Source organism: Salmo salar, chromosome 23 (assembly GCF_965601325.2).
Source record: "Salmo salar chromosome 23, fSalSal1, whole genome shotgun sequence".
Classification (NCBI taxonomy): Eukaryota; Metazoa; Chordata; class Actinopteri; order Salmoniformes; family Salmonidae; genus Salmo; species Salmo salar.
In genome coordinates, this window is record NC_138313.1 from 36,275,227 (window position 1) to 36,289,896 (window position 14,670).

General features: G+C 41.0%; 1 protein-coding gene across 2 annotated transcripts in view; it reads left to right on the plus strand.

The window, feature by feature from the left end:
• Nucleotides 1-9,091, plus strand: part of wnt7bb (wingless-type MMTV integration site family, member 7Bb) — a 49,101-nt gene extending 40,010 nt beyond the window's left edge. For both annotated transcript variants that reach the window (XM_014169868.3, XM_014169867.3), the window contains exon 4: nucleotides 7,409-9,091. In XM_014169868.3, coding sequence (XP_014025343.1) covers nucleotides 7,409-7,888 — 480 coding nt within the window. In that variant the 3' untranslated portion in view covers nucleotides 7,889-9,091. The remainder of the gene's footprint in view (nucleotides 1-7,408) is intronic.
• Nucleotides 9,092-14,670: the final 5,579 nt, after the last annotated feature.

The following is a 14,670-nucleotide window of genomic DNA, read 5'->3' on the forward strand; positions in this document are numbered from 1 at the left end:
GGTGACAAATGGATCTAATGAATAAGTCCAGGGTTTAATCGTGTGTTCGCTGGGAAAGCGGAGCGGAGCGCGGCCGGCAGCCGTCTGCCAGATGGAGTTCTGCCATGGCCCTCCATCCAGCCCTTTCATGGAATTATGAAGTGTAAAGTCAGGAACAGGATATTATTGCAGGTCTCTCAGCCGTACCAAAAACACAGCACTGCCATTTCACTGCGCCCATTCAGTTTCTGAAAGCACAGCGACAATGCCGGAGTTAACGCAGGCAGACTGATATGAGGGGATCGTAGTCAGATGACCTGTCTGAGTCTGAGTTAAGCCTGGCAGAGGTTTGGTACAGAGGATGGGGTTCAATCAAACACACACTGTGGAAACGGGGCATTGTGGGGGATCAGTACATTTTTAAGTGCAATCTGTTGATTAACGAGACAACGGGGAGACTCAGCTAAACACATTTTTTTCTTTGAAAGGATGCATTTTCACAGCACAGGAATAATGTGATTTTCTTCACAGTGTTTGTGGTTTGATTGATGCTGGCCCGAGACTACTACTCTACCACTACAAAGATCCCTCTGCATCTAGAACATTCCGACACAAACACTGTAGGCTCCAGTTCTGTGAATCCCAAATAAATACAGACAAACCCATGGAATGATTTAGTCTCTCTGTATACTGGGATCCAGTGAGTTTGACAAATCTGGTCATATCTGACTAATTGGTAGCAGACAAGGTTTTGATGGACACAGTGTAAAGTAAATGTTTTCAACCATTCAGTAATTCTGTTTCACACAGACATTCATTGTGGTTTATACCACCATATATTTTGGGAAATCCTCATTCTGAATCATCATCTGTAACGGGATTGTCGGTTGACCCTCAAGTATTCTATGTACCTTCTCCTCACGCTTTCAATCGAATATCTGCTAATGACGGATTTCAAAACACATACAGTGTCAATGTAAGAATCAGGCAGCATTTATTCATCCATAACTCTGTGTACATTGTGTACATTGTGGAAGTGTCTGACAGAAACGATGACTACTGCTGGCAAGGCGTCATGCCAGGAAAAAAACTGCTCTGGAAAAATGCCCTGCCAACAAAACGGAACATCTTATATAACGAATGCATACTTGGTTCTTACAAGTAGAAGCACCCAGTTAGGTTGGAAGATTCATGTTAGGACTACTATATGTATCCCATGTCCTATACAAGCGCCACGGTCTCTTTTTTCTCAATGACTTCATCCACTCTATTCTCCACAGTATACAGCATGTACTGTAGTGACAGAATGCCGATTTACAGTAGGTAAGTAGTGGCCTGTTGTAGACCAGGATTGACTTGGTCCTGACACTAAACTGCTGAGGACACCACACAATATTTCCCAGATGCCCTAGGATTAGGCATTTAAGACGAGTTCTCTTCTACACTGTGTGCCACATGCCACATGCCACATGCCACAATTCCCACGGGGGACCAGTACGGATAAGAGCGTCTGCTAAATGACTAAAATGTATGTAAACATGTCAGAGATGAGCTTGGTAATGAATGGGTACTAGTGCATTTTGAAACGATTCCGTTTCTAAGATATATGTCTGCTATCTGAACATGTAACAGTGTTTTGATTGAAGATAAGAGGCCTTGAAGTGTTGATTTGGATGATCTGTTTCATTGTGACATCCAATATTTAATCATTCTTTCATTTAAACGCCATGTTTCTTTAGTCAATTAACCAAACCATGATCCCAGCATACACGCTGATCCAGATGCAAACAGTTAATAATCATCTGTCGACTATGTCGTATCTGCAACGCATTAAATAGCTGAATGATCCACATTTAACTCAAGCGTAATGGTGTATGGTTATATGAGATGTATATTTATTTTCCCTTGCTATTGATGTAGTCTTCAGGAAGGTAGGGATAATTATATGGTTGAATATTACCAGTAAGTGCATTTTCCCCTGTTTTTGACATATAGCTGGCATCAGTGTCGCTCTTAGAATGTCAGATATGCCTGGTTTGGTCTACTTCATAGGGAACAGTCACTCTACGCCAGATTGTGAATGTTTGACCCTCAGATGTATATGGATGTGGCACAACGCACAGAACAAACAACCAGTGTGAATTCAGATCAAACACAACTCTCTATTCTATAACACAATATACTCAAATACTTTAAAATCAAAACAACTGTCTATGGAATGGCACGCATCTGTCATTGTGAACATCCGTTTCCACTTACAGGGACTCCTCCATACAAAGAGTGCATTTACCAACCGTCTGCTGAAAACTCTTTGTTATTCATTAATAAACACAATATTGAACTCAAATAAATACGTCCTCTTCACTCAGAATGTTTCTTGGTCTCTCTCTAAAGAATTTACACTGAGTGTACAAAACATTCTTTCCATGAAATAGACTGACCAGGTGAATCCAGGTGAAAGTTATGATCCCTTATTGTACAGGTGAACGTGGTACCTTCAGGCATTTGGAAATTGCTCCCAAGGATGAACCAGACTTGTGGAGGTCTACAATTGTTTTTCTGAGGTATTGGCTGATTTCCTTTGATTTTCCCATGATGTCAAGCAAAATACTGAATTTGAAGGTAGGCTTTGAAATACATCCACAGGTACACCTCCAATTGACTCAGATTATGTCAATTAGTCTATCAGAAGCTTCTAAAGCCATGTCATTATTTTCTGGAATTTTCCAAGCTGTTTAATGGCACAGTCAACTTAGTGTATGTGAACTTCTGACCCACTGGAATTGTGACACAGTGAATTATGAGTGAAATAATCTGTCTGTAAACATTTGTTGGAAAGATTACTTGTGTCATACACAAAGTAGATGTCCTAACCGACTTGCCAAAACTATAGTTTGTTAACAAGACATTTGTGGGGTGGTTGAAAAACAAGTTTTAATGACTCCAACCTAAGTGTATGTAAACTTCCGACTTCAACTGTATATACAGTACCAGTCAAAAGTTTGGACACACCTACTCATTCTTTATTTTTACTATAGAATCATGGTGAAGACATCAAAACTATGAAATAACACATATGGAATCCTGTAGTCACCAATTTTTTTTAGAGATTTGAGATTCTTGAAAGTACCCAACCTTTGCCATGATGACAGCGTTGCACACTCTTGGCATTCTCTCAACCAGCTTCATGAGGTAGTCATCTGGAATGCTTTTCCAGCAGTCGTGAAGGAGTTCCCACATAGCTGAGCACTTGTTGGCTGCTTTTCCTTCACTCTGCGGTCCAACTCATCCCAAACCATCTCAATTGGGTTGAGGTCGGGTGATTGTGGAGGCCAGGACATCTGATGCAGCACTTCATCACCTTCTTGGTCAAATCGCCCTTACACAGCCTGGAGGTGTGTTTTGGGTCATTGTCCTGTTGAAAAACAAATGGTAGTCCCACTAAGCGCAAACCAGATTGGATGGCGTATCGCTGCAGAATGCTGTGGTAGCCATGCTGGTGAAGTGTGGCTTGAATTCTAAATAAATCACTGACAGTGTCACCAGCAAAGCACCCTCACACCATCACACCTCCTCCTCCATGATTCACGGTGGGAACCACACATGCAGATCCGTTCACCAACTCTGTGTCTCACAAAGACACGGTGGAACCAAAAATGTCTAATTTGGACCAAAGGACAGATTTTCCAAAGTTGAACCAAGGACAGATATCCACCGGTCTAATTTCCATTGCTCGTGTTTCCTGGCCCAAGAAGGTCTCTTCTTCTTATTGGTGTCGGCTCTTAAAATAATGATGGACTGTCGTTTCTCTTAGCTTATTTGAGCTGTTCTTTAAATAATATGGACTTGGTCTTTTACCAAATAGGTCTGTCTTCTGTATACCATCCCTACCTTGTCACAACAGAACCGATAGGCTCAAACACATTAAGAAGGAAAGAAATTCCACAAATTAAGTTTTAACAAGGCACACCTGTTAATTGAAATGCATTCCAGGTGACTCCCTCGTGAAGCTGGTTGAGAGAATGCCAAGAGTGTGCAAAGCTTTCATCAAGGCAACGGTTGACTACTTTGAAGAATCTCAAATATAAAATATACACTGCTCAAAAAAATAAAGGGAACACTTAAACAACACAATGTAACTCCAAGTCAATCACACTTCTGTGAAATCAAACTGTCCACTTAGGAAGCAACACCGATTGACAATAAATTTCACATGCTGTTGTGCAAATGGAATAGACAACAGGTGAAAATTAAAGGCAATTAGCAAGACACCCCCAATAAAGGAGTGGTTCTGCAGGTGGGGACCACAGACCACTTCTCAGTTCCTATGCTTCCTGGCTGATGTTTTGGTCACTTTTGAATGCTGGCAGTGCTTTCACTCTAGTGGTAGCATGAGACGGAGTCTACAACCCACACAAGTGGCTCAGGTAGTGCAGCTCATCCAGGATGGCACATCAATGCGTGCTGTGGCAAGAAGGCTTGCTGTGTCTGTCAGCGTAGTGTCCAGAGCATGGAAGCACTACTAGGAGACAGGCCAGTACATCAGGAGACGTGGAGGAGGCCGTAGGAGGGCAACAACCCAGCATCAGGACCGCTACCTCCGCCTTTGTGCAAGGAGGAGCAGGAGAAGCACTGCCAGAGCCCTGCAAAATTACCTCCAGCAGGCCACAAATGTGCATGTGTCTGCTCAAACGGTCAGAAACAGACTCCATGAGGGTGGTATGAGGGCCCGACGTCCACAGGTGGGGGTTATGCTTACAGCCCAACACCGTGCAGGACGTTTGGCATTTGCCAGAGAACACCAAGATTGGCAAATTTGCCACTGGCGCCCTGTGCTCTTCACAGATGAAAGCAGGTTCACACTGAGCACGTGACAGACGTGACAGAGTCTGGAGACGCAGTGGAGAACATTCTGCTGCCTGCAACATCCTCCAGCATGACCGGTTTGGCGGTGGGTCAGTCATGGTGTGGGGTGGCATTTCTTTGGGGGGCCGCACAGCCCTCCATGTGCTCACCAGAGGTAGCCTGACTGCCATTAGGTACCGAGATGAGATCCTCAGACCCCTTGTGAGACCATATGCTGGTGCGGTTGGCCCTGGGTTCCTCCTAATGCAAGACAATGCTAGACCTCATGTGACTGGAGTGTGTCAGCAGTTCCTGCAAGAGGAAGGCATTGATGCTATGGACTGGCCCGCCCGTTCCCCAGACCTGAATCCAATTGAGCACATCTGGGACATCATGTCTCGCTCCATCCACCAACGCCACGTTGCACCACAGACTGTCCAGGAGTTGGCGGATGCTTTAGTCCAGGTCTGGGAGGAGATCCCTCAGGAGACCATCCGCCACCTCATCAGGAGCATGCCCAGGCATTGTAGGGAGGTCATACAGGCACGTGGAGGCCACACACACTACTGAGCCTCATTTTGACTTGTTTTAAGGACATTACATCAAAGTTGGATCAGCCTGTAGTGTGGTTTTCCACTTTAATTTTGAGTGTGACTCCAAATCCAGACCTCCATGGGTTGATAAATTGGATTTCCATTGATTCTTTTTGTGTGATTTTGTTGTCAGCACATTCAACTATGTAAAGAAAAAAGTATTTAATAAGATTATTTCTTTCATTCAGATCTAGGATGTGTTGTTTAAGTGTTCCCTTTATTTTTTTGAGCAGTATATATTGATTTGTGTAACACTTTTTTGGTTACTACATGATTCCATATGTGTTATTTCACAGTTTTGATGGCTTCACTATTATTCTACAATGTACAAATTGGTAAAAATAAAGAAAATCCCTTGAATGAGTAGGTGTATCCAAACTTTTGACTGGTTCTGTATATATATAGGCCAGCATTCAGGAGTCGCCTCTTCACTGTTGACGTTAAGACTGATGTTTTGCGGGTACTATTTAATGAAGCTGCCAGTTGAGGACTTGTGAGGCTTCTGTTTCTCAAACTAGACACTCTAATGTACTAGTCCTCCTGCTCAGTTGTGAACCGGGGCCTCCCACTCCTCTTTCTATTCTGGTTAGGGCCAGTTTGCTCTGTCTGTGAAGGGAGTAGTACACAGCTTTGCACGAAATCTTCAGTTTCTTGGCATTTTCTCACATGGAATAGCCTTCATTTCTCAGAACAAGAATAGACTGATGAGTTTCAGAAGAAAGGTCTTTGTTTCTGGCCATTGTTAGCCTGTAATCGAACCCACAAATGCTGATGCTCCAGATACTCAACTAGTCTAAAGAAGGCCAGTTGTATTGCTTCTTTAATCAGTACAACAGTTTTCAGCTGTGCTAACATAAATGCAAAAGGGTTTTCTAATGATCAATTAGCCTTTTAAAATGATAAACTTGGATTAGCTAACACAACATGCCATTGGAACACAGAAGTGATGGTTGCTGATAATGGGCCTCTGTACGCCTATGTAGATATTCCATTAAAAATCAGCCGTTTCCAGCTACAAGTCATTTACAACATTAATAATGTCTACACTGTTTTTATGATCAATTTGATGTTATTTTAATGGACAAAAAATGTGCTTTTCTTTCAAAAACAGGGACATTTCTAGGTGACCCCAAACTGTTGAACGGTAGTCTATATAGTGTCATTTTGCCACAGTGCCATGGTGTATACTGTACTTAGACATTAGCTAACAGTGCTCCAAATACATCACAGACAACAGTTGTCTTTTGGTCCATGCAACAGTGTGGTATCGCTCCATGTTTTGACACTTTTAATTAAAAAATATTAAAAGACTGTTAGAGACATTGAAACTTTATGCTTTCACGTATTCTCAGACTTGTCTTGTAAAAATTGGTTCATGATTCTTATCTGAGTATGTCCTTTTTAAAGTGTCAGGGAAGACTTTGGAGCAGTGTGATTCATTAGTATCATTAAATGTTCTCGTACTTTTTAAAAAGAAAAATCATCAAATGTTACCAAGCCCAATAGAGGATTGTTGGACAGCATCCTGTCACATTTTCACCTTGCATTTGGTTTAGGAGTTTAGTAGTTATTGCCAAACGCACTAAAATAATATCCCTTCAAAGTACAGTTGTTGGCTCAAGAGGTAATTCGTAAGGAGTTTTGAGAAAAGTGTGGTAGTTCACCAACGTTTGAGAACAGCTTGGTCTTGTCTAATATTCTTTTATTATAGAAAAACATGATATTATCCAAGGACCATCTTTTCTCACTGACCTTCTGGGGATAGTTTTTTCCATTGTTCATTCAGCAGCAGAGCTAGCTAGCAACCTCTTCACTTTTGGTTTCTCTTTCCACCCAAGTCAGGTCATGTCTGTATTTCAACACTGGACCTACCCCAGTAATAAAATGTAATGTATGACTCTCTCCCCCTGTTTGTCCATGTAATGTTATGTAATGTTTAGTAATGTAATTTAACGCCATGTAACCTCCTCTATCCCTGTGTGTCCATGCAGGTCCTGGAGGAGCGGATGAAGTTGGAGTGTAAGTGTCATGGTGTATCAGGCTCCTGCACCACCAAAACCTGCTGGACGACCCTGCCCAAGTTCCGAGAGATCGGCTACGTCCTGAAAGACAAGTACAACCAGGCGGTCCACGTGGAGGTGGTCCGGGCCAGCCGACTACGCCAGCCCACCTTCCTCAAGGTGAAGAAGACCCAGGGCTACCGCAAACCCATGGAGACCGACCTCGTCTACATCGAGAGGTCGCCCAACTACTGCGAGGAGGATGCAGCCACGGGGAGCGTTGGCACCCAGGGGAGGCTGTGTAACCGCACCTCGCCCCACACGGACGGCTGCGACCTCATGTGCTGTGGCCGGGGTTACAACACGCACCAGTACACCAAAGTGTGGCAGTGCAACTGTAAGTTCCAGTGGTGCTGCTTCGTCAAGTGCAACACATGCAGCGAGAGGACGGAGGTGTTTACCTGCAAATAAAGGGGCATGACATAACGGACCTACAGTACGGTACTATGATTGGGAGGGGCGTGGCAGGACTAGCTGGATGACAAGGAAGACCCCCAGAGGAATGTCTTGGAACAGGAATAGTGAGAGATTTAAAAATAAAAAGGAATGGAATGTTCAATATCAGCTCTTCATGGCATCGTTTTGCACAGCAGAATCTATATGAGCTTTTTAAAAGAAAAGTGAGGGCTAAATATCAATAGGTAATAATACTAAAATCTTTGACTGACTGAGAAAGAATAATGTGTGATCATGTACTGATGTAAAAGTTAGGACTACAGGAAGCAAATGGTGCCTGGATGGGAACTGTGCATTGCACTCTGGGATTTGTAGTTATTTTTTTCACAGAATGGCTTCTTCATGGAACATAAAGACAGACTCTGGAGATGTGGTAGAAAATGACAGTAACTGTTGAGGGATGAGACTGGCATGAGACTCTAAAAGTCTTTTAGTGAGAACTTTTGAGTTTTACTTTCTTTTTCCACAGAGGGAGAGAGCAGAGGTGAATATTTGAGCCCCCAAACTTGAGGTGTTTTCTTTTTGGAGCTGTATAGACATGAAGAACGCTGTGTAAGTGTGGTGCCTTGGGGCGCATTGAAAGTGGAGAAGTCTCTATAGTAAGCCCTCTGCTGCCAACTGGAATACGGTGGAGTATGTTAGTTTTCCAGTCACACTGGAACTGTCTGTTTGAACACTGAAAATAAATTGTTTATTTATGTTATAGTATCTTAAAACAAAGCACTAACGGGTAGAAATGTCTTTTTTTGTACTAAGTGTAAAAATTACTTTTTAGAAAACTCTGACTGAAGATAATGCGTGTCTTTTAGAATATGGCCCCATCCCACTATCAATCCCCCTTTTTCTAAAATGGTTTCATTGCTACTGGTGTGTTGACTACATAAAAAATCAACAATACAGGGTATTTCACATCACAATCAATCACATTGGTTATATTTTGCTGTAGCATAGCTTTTGTTTGCAGTCATTTATGCAGCAGACGTTAGGCCTACATCCTGTCTGGGTTATTTAGCATAGACAGTAGCAAGAGAACTCATCTCTTAACCGCAAAGATCCTTCCTCAATTATTTAAACATGATATTGCTGGATGTATTGTAGAGTGCACTGATATTATTTTCTATTCAGAAACGACCAAAATTAAAAAGAAATAATCTCCCATTTGACTGCTTTTTGAAATTTATTGGAAAGAAAAACAAGACTAAGAATCAAAGAAAAACAAGACTGATAGTGAGTGAAGTCTGCTGGTCGTGAGAGGAAATGTTAGGTTTCAGCCAACAGTTTTGGTAATTCACTGCATCCAAAGCTGTGTTGGCATTCTCATCTGTATTCATTGGTTGTGGTTATACTACACCAAGTGTCAGTCTATGTAGAGTTTCATTGACGTAAACCATCAGTATACATCACTGATCAAAAACAATCATTATTTTCAGCATCTTTTCGTCATGCTTAAAGCTAGAATACTTAGTTGCAACATCCATTTTTGGACTTATAAACTAATGGTATATAACCATTGATTTTTGAAGAATATAACTTGTAAATGTCTCATGAGCTTAGTTCAACTGTCTCATCCTATCAGAACCCCAAATAAAAGCCTGTTTTACTCCAATGTTTGTAAACAACGTAAACAAACACTGTATAGCCTTAAAACATGATTGAAACTATAATTTTGATATCAGGGATGGTCAGTCATTGCATCCATAGCTCTGTCTATGAATTTGAGAGTGGCTACATTTCTCCAGGCCCATCCCTCAACTTTTTCCCAAAACAGAGGCGGGTGACCACTTTGGTATAGTTTCAACAATGGATTCTAGCTTTAACCTTCATATGTTGATAAGATAATATTTGCTTTCTGCTTATTTGAGATTATGATGACCCAAGGTTTACCTGTCAGATGGGCCCGTTTCATTCTTGGCTCCTTTTCTTGGTTTTCATAAGATAGACAGATCTGTCATCATAGGTTGTGCATATTGAACAATAACCACTCAATTTAGGTGAAGGTGCTGTTTTATTGTGGTAATGATGTAAATCTAGTCCTTAATAGTTTTCAACTATGCTATCAATGTAAGTGCAACTCCAATGCAATACTAGTGTAATTAACCGGTATAGTCTGCTGACTTAAGCTAACTATTTAACGTCACCCAGAGCTGTAACTGAGGAACGCTCAACTCTTATTCTCTTATCCGCTTATATCCGTCTCGATTTAAGAGAACGGAGTTGAGTGTTCCTCAGATACTAGAGGTGCAGGTGTTTCAAATTAATATGCGTTCTAATTTTGATTGAAACCACCTGTTGAAATAGCCTGTTGCTATTTCTACATACAGTATGAACTCAGCAACAAGGGGACAAAAGCGTGAAAATTATCCAAACCATCTCTCAGACAGTTTCTCATAATATTACTAATACACATTTAGCGACACCAAAACAAACAATATGAAAAACTCATCCTGAATCAGTTACTTCAAACCTCTTTGGCAGAAGACCATACAGTTGAAGTCGGAAGTTTACATACACTTAGGTTGGAGTCATTAAAACTTGTTTTTCAACCACCCCACAAATGTCTTGTTAACAAACTATAGTTTTGGCAAGTCGGTTAGGACATCTACTTTGTGCATGACACAAGTAATTTTTCCAACAATTGTTTACAGACAGATTATTTCACTTATAATTCACTGTATCACAATTCCAGTGGGTCAGAAGTTTACATACACTAAGTTGACTATGTCTTTAAACAGCTTGGAAAATTCCAGAAAATGATGTCATGGCTTTAGACGCTTCTAATAGGCTAATTGACATCATTTGAGTTAATTGGAGGTGTACCTGTGGATGTATTTCAAGTCCTACCTTCAAAAGTAGTGCCTCTTTGCTCGACATCATAGAAAAATCAAAAGAAATCAGCCAAGACCTCAGAAAAACAATTGTAGACCTCCACAAGTCTGGTTCATCCTTGGGAGCAATTTCCAAACACCTGAAAGTACCACGTTCATCTGTACAAACAATAGTATGCAAGTATAAACACCATGGGACCACGCAGCCATCATACTGCTCAGGAAGGAGACGCGTTCTGTCTCCTAGAGATTAACGTACTTTGGTGCGAAAAGTGCAAATCAATCCCAGAACAACAGCAAAGGACCTTGTAAAGATGCTGGAGGAAACAGGTACAAAAGTATCTATATCCACAGTAAAACGAGTCCTATACCAACAGTCCTATATTGCCGCTCAGCAAGGAAGAAGCCACTGCTCCAAAACCGCCATAAAAAAGCCAGACTATGGTTTGCAACTGCACATGGGGACAAAGATTGTACTTTTTGGAGAAATGTCATCTGGTCTGATGAAACAAAAATAGAACTGTTTGGGCATAATGACCATAGTTATGTTTTGAGGAAAAAGGGGGAGGCTTGCAAGCCGAAGAACACCATCCCAACCGTGAAGCACAGGAGTGGCAGCATCATGTTGTGGGGGTGCTTTGCTGCAGGAGGGACTGGTGCATTTCACAAAATAGATGGCATCATGAGGGAGGAAAATGATGTGGATATATTGAAGAAACATCTCAAGACATCAGTCAGGAAGTTAAAGCTTGGTCACAAATGGATCTTCCAAATGGACAATGACCCCAATCACACTTCCAAAGTTGTGGCAAAATGGCTTAAGGACAACAAAGTCAAGGTATTGGAGTGGCCATCACAAAGCCCTGACCTCAATCCCATAGAGAATTTGTGGGCAGAACTGAAAAAGCGTGTGCGAGCAAGGAGGCCTACAAACCTGACTCAGTTACACCAGCTGTCAGGAGGAATGGAGGAATTTATATAAAACATACCCCTTATTCAGAACTTCCAACCACCCTTAATATGGCTATTGGCGATATGAAGGAAGCATAAATCATAAAATATTGTAAATACATTATTTTGTACACAACACATGTTCATAGTAATCTGTGCTTTGTTTGTCTTCGTTATGGCACGCAGGGAACAAAAGTGAATTATCTCTCGAAGCCCATCTCCGAATCAGTCAGTCACATGCAGGCAGCGAGTCTGAGAGAGACTGATGAGGGGAGGATAATAGTAATAATTATAATAGTAATAATAATAATGTCTGGAATGGAGTGATTGGTATCAAACACATGGAAACCATGTGTTTGATACCATTGCATTCTTCCCTTTCCAGCCATTACAATGAGCCTGTCCTCCCCAATTAAGCTTCCACCAGCCACCGTGGTCTTGGGGCTTTGTGAAGCCTCATTGGGAGTTCTTATGTTGGGTAATTAGAGTTGTCTGGCTTGGATTGTCAGAGCTGCCTCTGAAGATAAACCTTCTCACTCAATCATCTGATTAATTGGTCTAACTCAGTCACCATGCATTGCCCAGGTTCCTGGCTGTAGGCCTGCGGTACATCAATATATCACCATTTGATATGAGATACTATTATTGACGTCAATAAGTTCTCTCAAGTGTTCTCTCAAGTGTTCCGACCGCCTTTATATGTTGATAGAGTACCAGTACAGTGATTATCTTAACTCTCTGGACCCTCTCCATACGCTCTGTGTTGGCAGCATTGGCATCCAGTGTCACTGGGGAAGCGGAGCTCCATGCAAATGACCTGTGCTGAATAGGCAGTGCCTCAGTTTGCCTCTTGTTTCTGGACACAAACGAGAGTGTCGTTCTTTTGAGTGTGTTTTATAGATGGATGGGATGGCTGGATGGAATAAGGATGTGCATGTGTAGCCGGAAACAGCAAGTGAAAAGAATGGTTAGTAGAGAGAGGGGCTGGTGAAAATGGGTTGGGAGAGAACGTGTGGGGATACTGTTAAGGAGGTACAACCGTAGGATTAACCTATCAGTCATGTGTGGCGGAGAGCAAATGGTGTGAATCACAAATGTTTGATTTGTGTTGCTGTCTTTTCCTCAACTGGGATGATGTGTTCTCTAATAGTCAATATTCAATAAGTTAAATAAAGGCTAAATAAATAAAAAATATTCAAATCCAATTAAGATCAGATCAAAAAGTAAGAAGAAACCCATAGCCTACTCATCTTTGAACCAATTCATGTGTTGGTTAGTTCCCTTGTTCGTTGTGGATGGTTAAATCAACTTTTCTATGAATTCTCATATGGACTCTGAAAGTCAGTGAGCAAGACTTGGGTTTGTTTACGTAGCCACAGCTTCAAATTAGTATTGTAGGAGCTAACAAGTTCATGTCATTTGCTAGATGGGTTTCTCAACTCAGTCGATACGAGGGAACAGTCGGTGGTTGTATTTGATTAACGTTTTATTAAAAAGTATGGGATTCCAGCAAACAAAGAAAGGCACGCAGCTACAGGGGACAAACATAGGTACACGGTATGGGTTTAACAATTTACAGACTCAATGTCATTGGAGGTACACCTACAGTCATCTGCGATCAACTCCATAGATGTGATGTAGATTGTGGAGTTCAGTAAAATGTGCCTAGTCATTTCCTAGTGAAGGACTAATTTGGGTGAATGTTGCCTTTAAAATTGAAAACTTGGTATTTTAGCATTGACAATATGATTGATATAACAAATTAGTTATCCCTAAAATAAACATAAAATAAACATGAAATTCACTTGGGCCAGCAAGTATTTAATAAAATTCAGATATGAAGATATTACCAGATAATTTAGACAACAAAATATTGTTTCATTTCTATTTAAATCCAATAAATTTTTTGTAAATCAATGGTGTCAACATTGCTATTTTTATACATGACTATGAGTCAAAATCAATATCTCCATGGGTATTATTGTTGAGTTTTATGGTATATTTGACATGTGATATATGTATATCTACAGCTTTGAAACAGACAAGTGTCTGTCTATACTTGTAAAGATTATGGGTGAATTGGTATAAAAACAAACAATATTAATGCATAATTACATTAATAGGTTATATTTTGACCGTTGTACAAAAAGAGCTTTCAAACTTACAGCTATTGAAAACAAATCTGGTAAATTATGTTTTTTTTATTATGTGAAAAGTGTAAATGGTTGCTGTGTGTTAAACTTGGACAACATTTAGAATCCAGATCTTCATGTAAAGTGGCGCTACATAACTGTGAAAAGGGCCATGCTACTTTATTAATTTAGTGGGCGCTCCCACTCCTTTATGTGAAAAGCATTACAGCCAGGCACCAGAGCAGAAGTAAGATGTGTTTTGTTAGTTGTCTGAAACCCTGGGGACCGGAACAACATAAGCTCCCCATACTATACCCTGGATTGAGAAAAATAAATCCATTTGTGTCTGACAAACATTTTGTCATTAAAAAATATGAGATAGAAAAACAGACTTTGCTGTGTGTGTGCCTTCTTCTAAACCAGCTATTGTTCAGGTGTCAGAATCATTAGTTCATTGGGTTATATTCTGCAAGCTAATGCTTCTGGTCTAATTCACACTAGTAGAGAGCGACGTGTCTGCTTTTCCAAATCAGGGCCTGGGATGGGAGAGAGAGTTGCAAAGTAACACAGTCATTGAAAACTAGTGGGGAATCTATGAACAGTGGTTGTATCTGTAACCAGCCCACATCTATGGTCATGATTAAGAGTTTAGAGTGGGGACAAACAACAGGGAGAGGTCTGATTCAATGTACATGACTTTGGCAAGAGAACGAGATCCGTTAACTTAAAGATGAGTTATGGCACCCTATTAGGACTCTGGTAAGAAGTAATGCACTATATAGGGAATAGGGTGCCATTTGAGACACAGTCGGAGTCTAAAGAACATAAG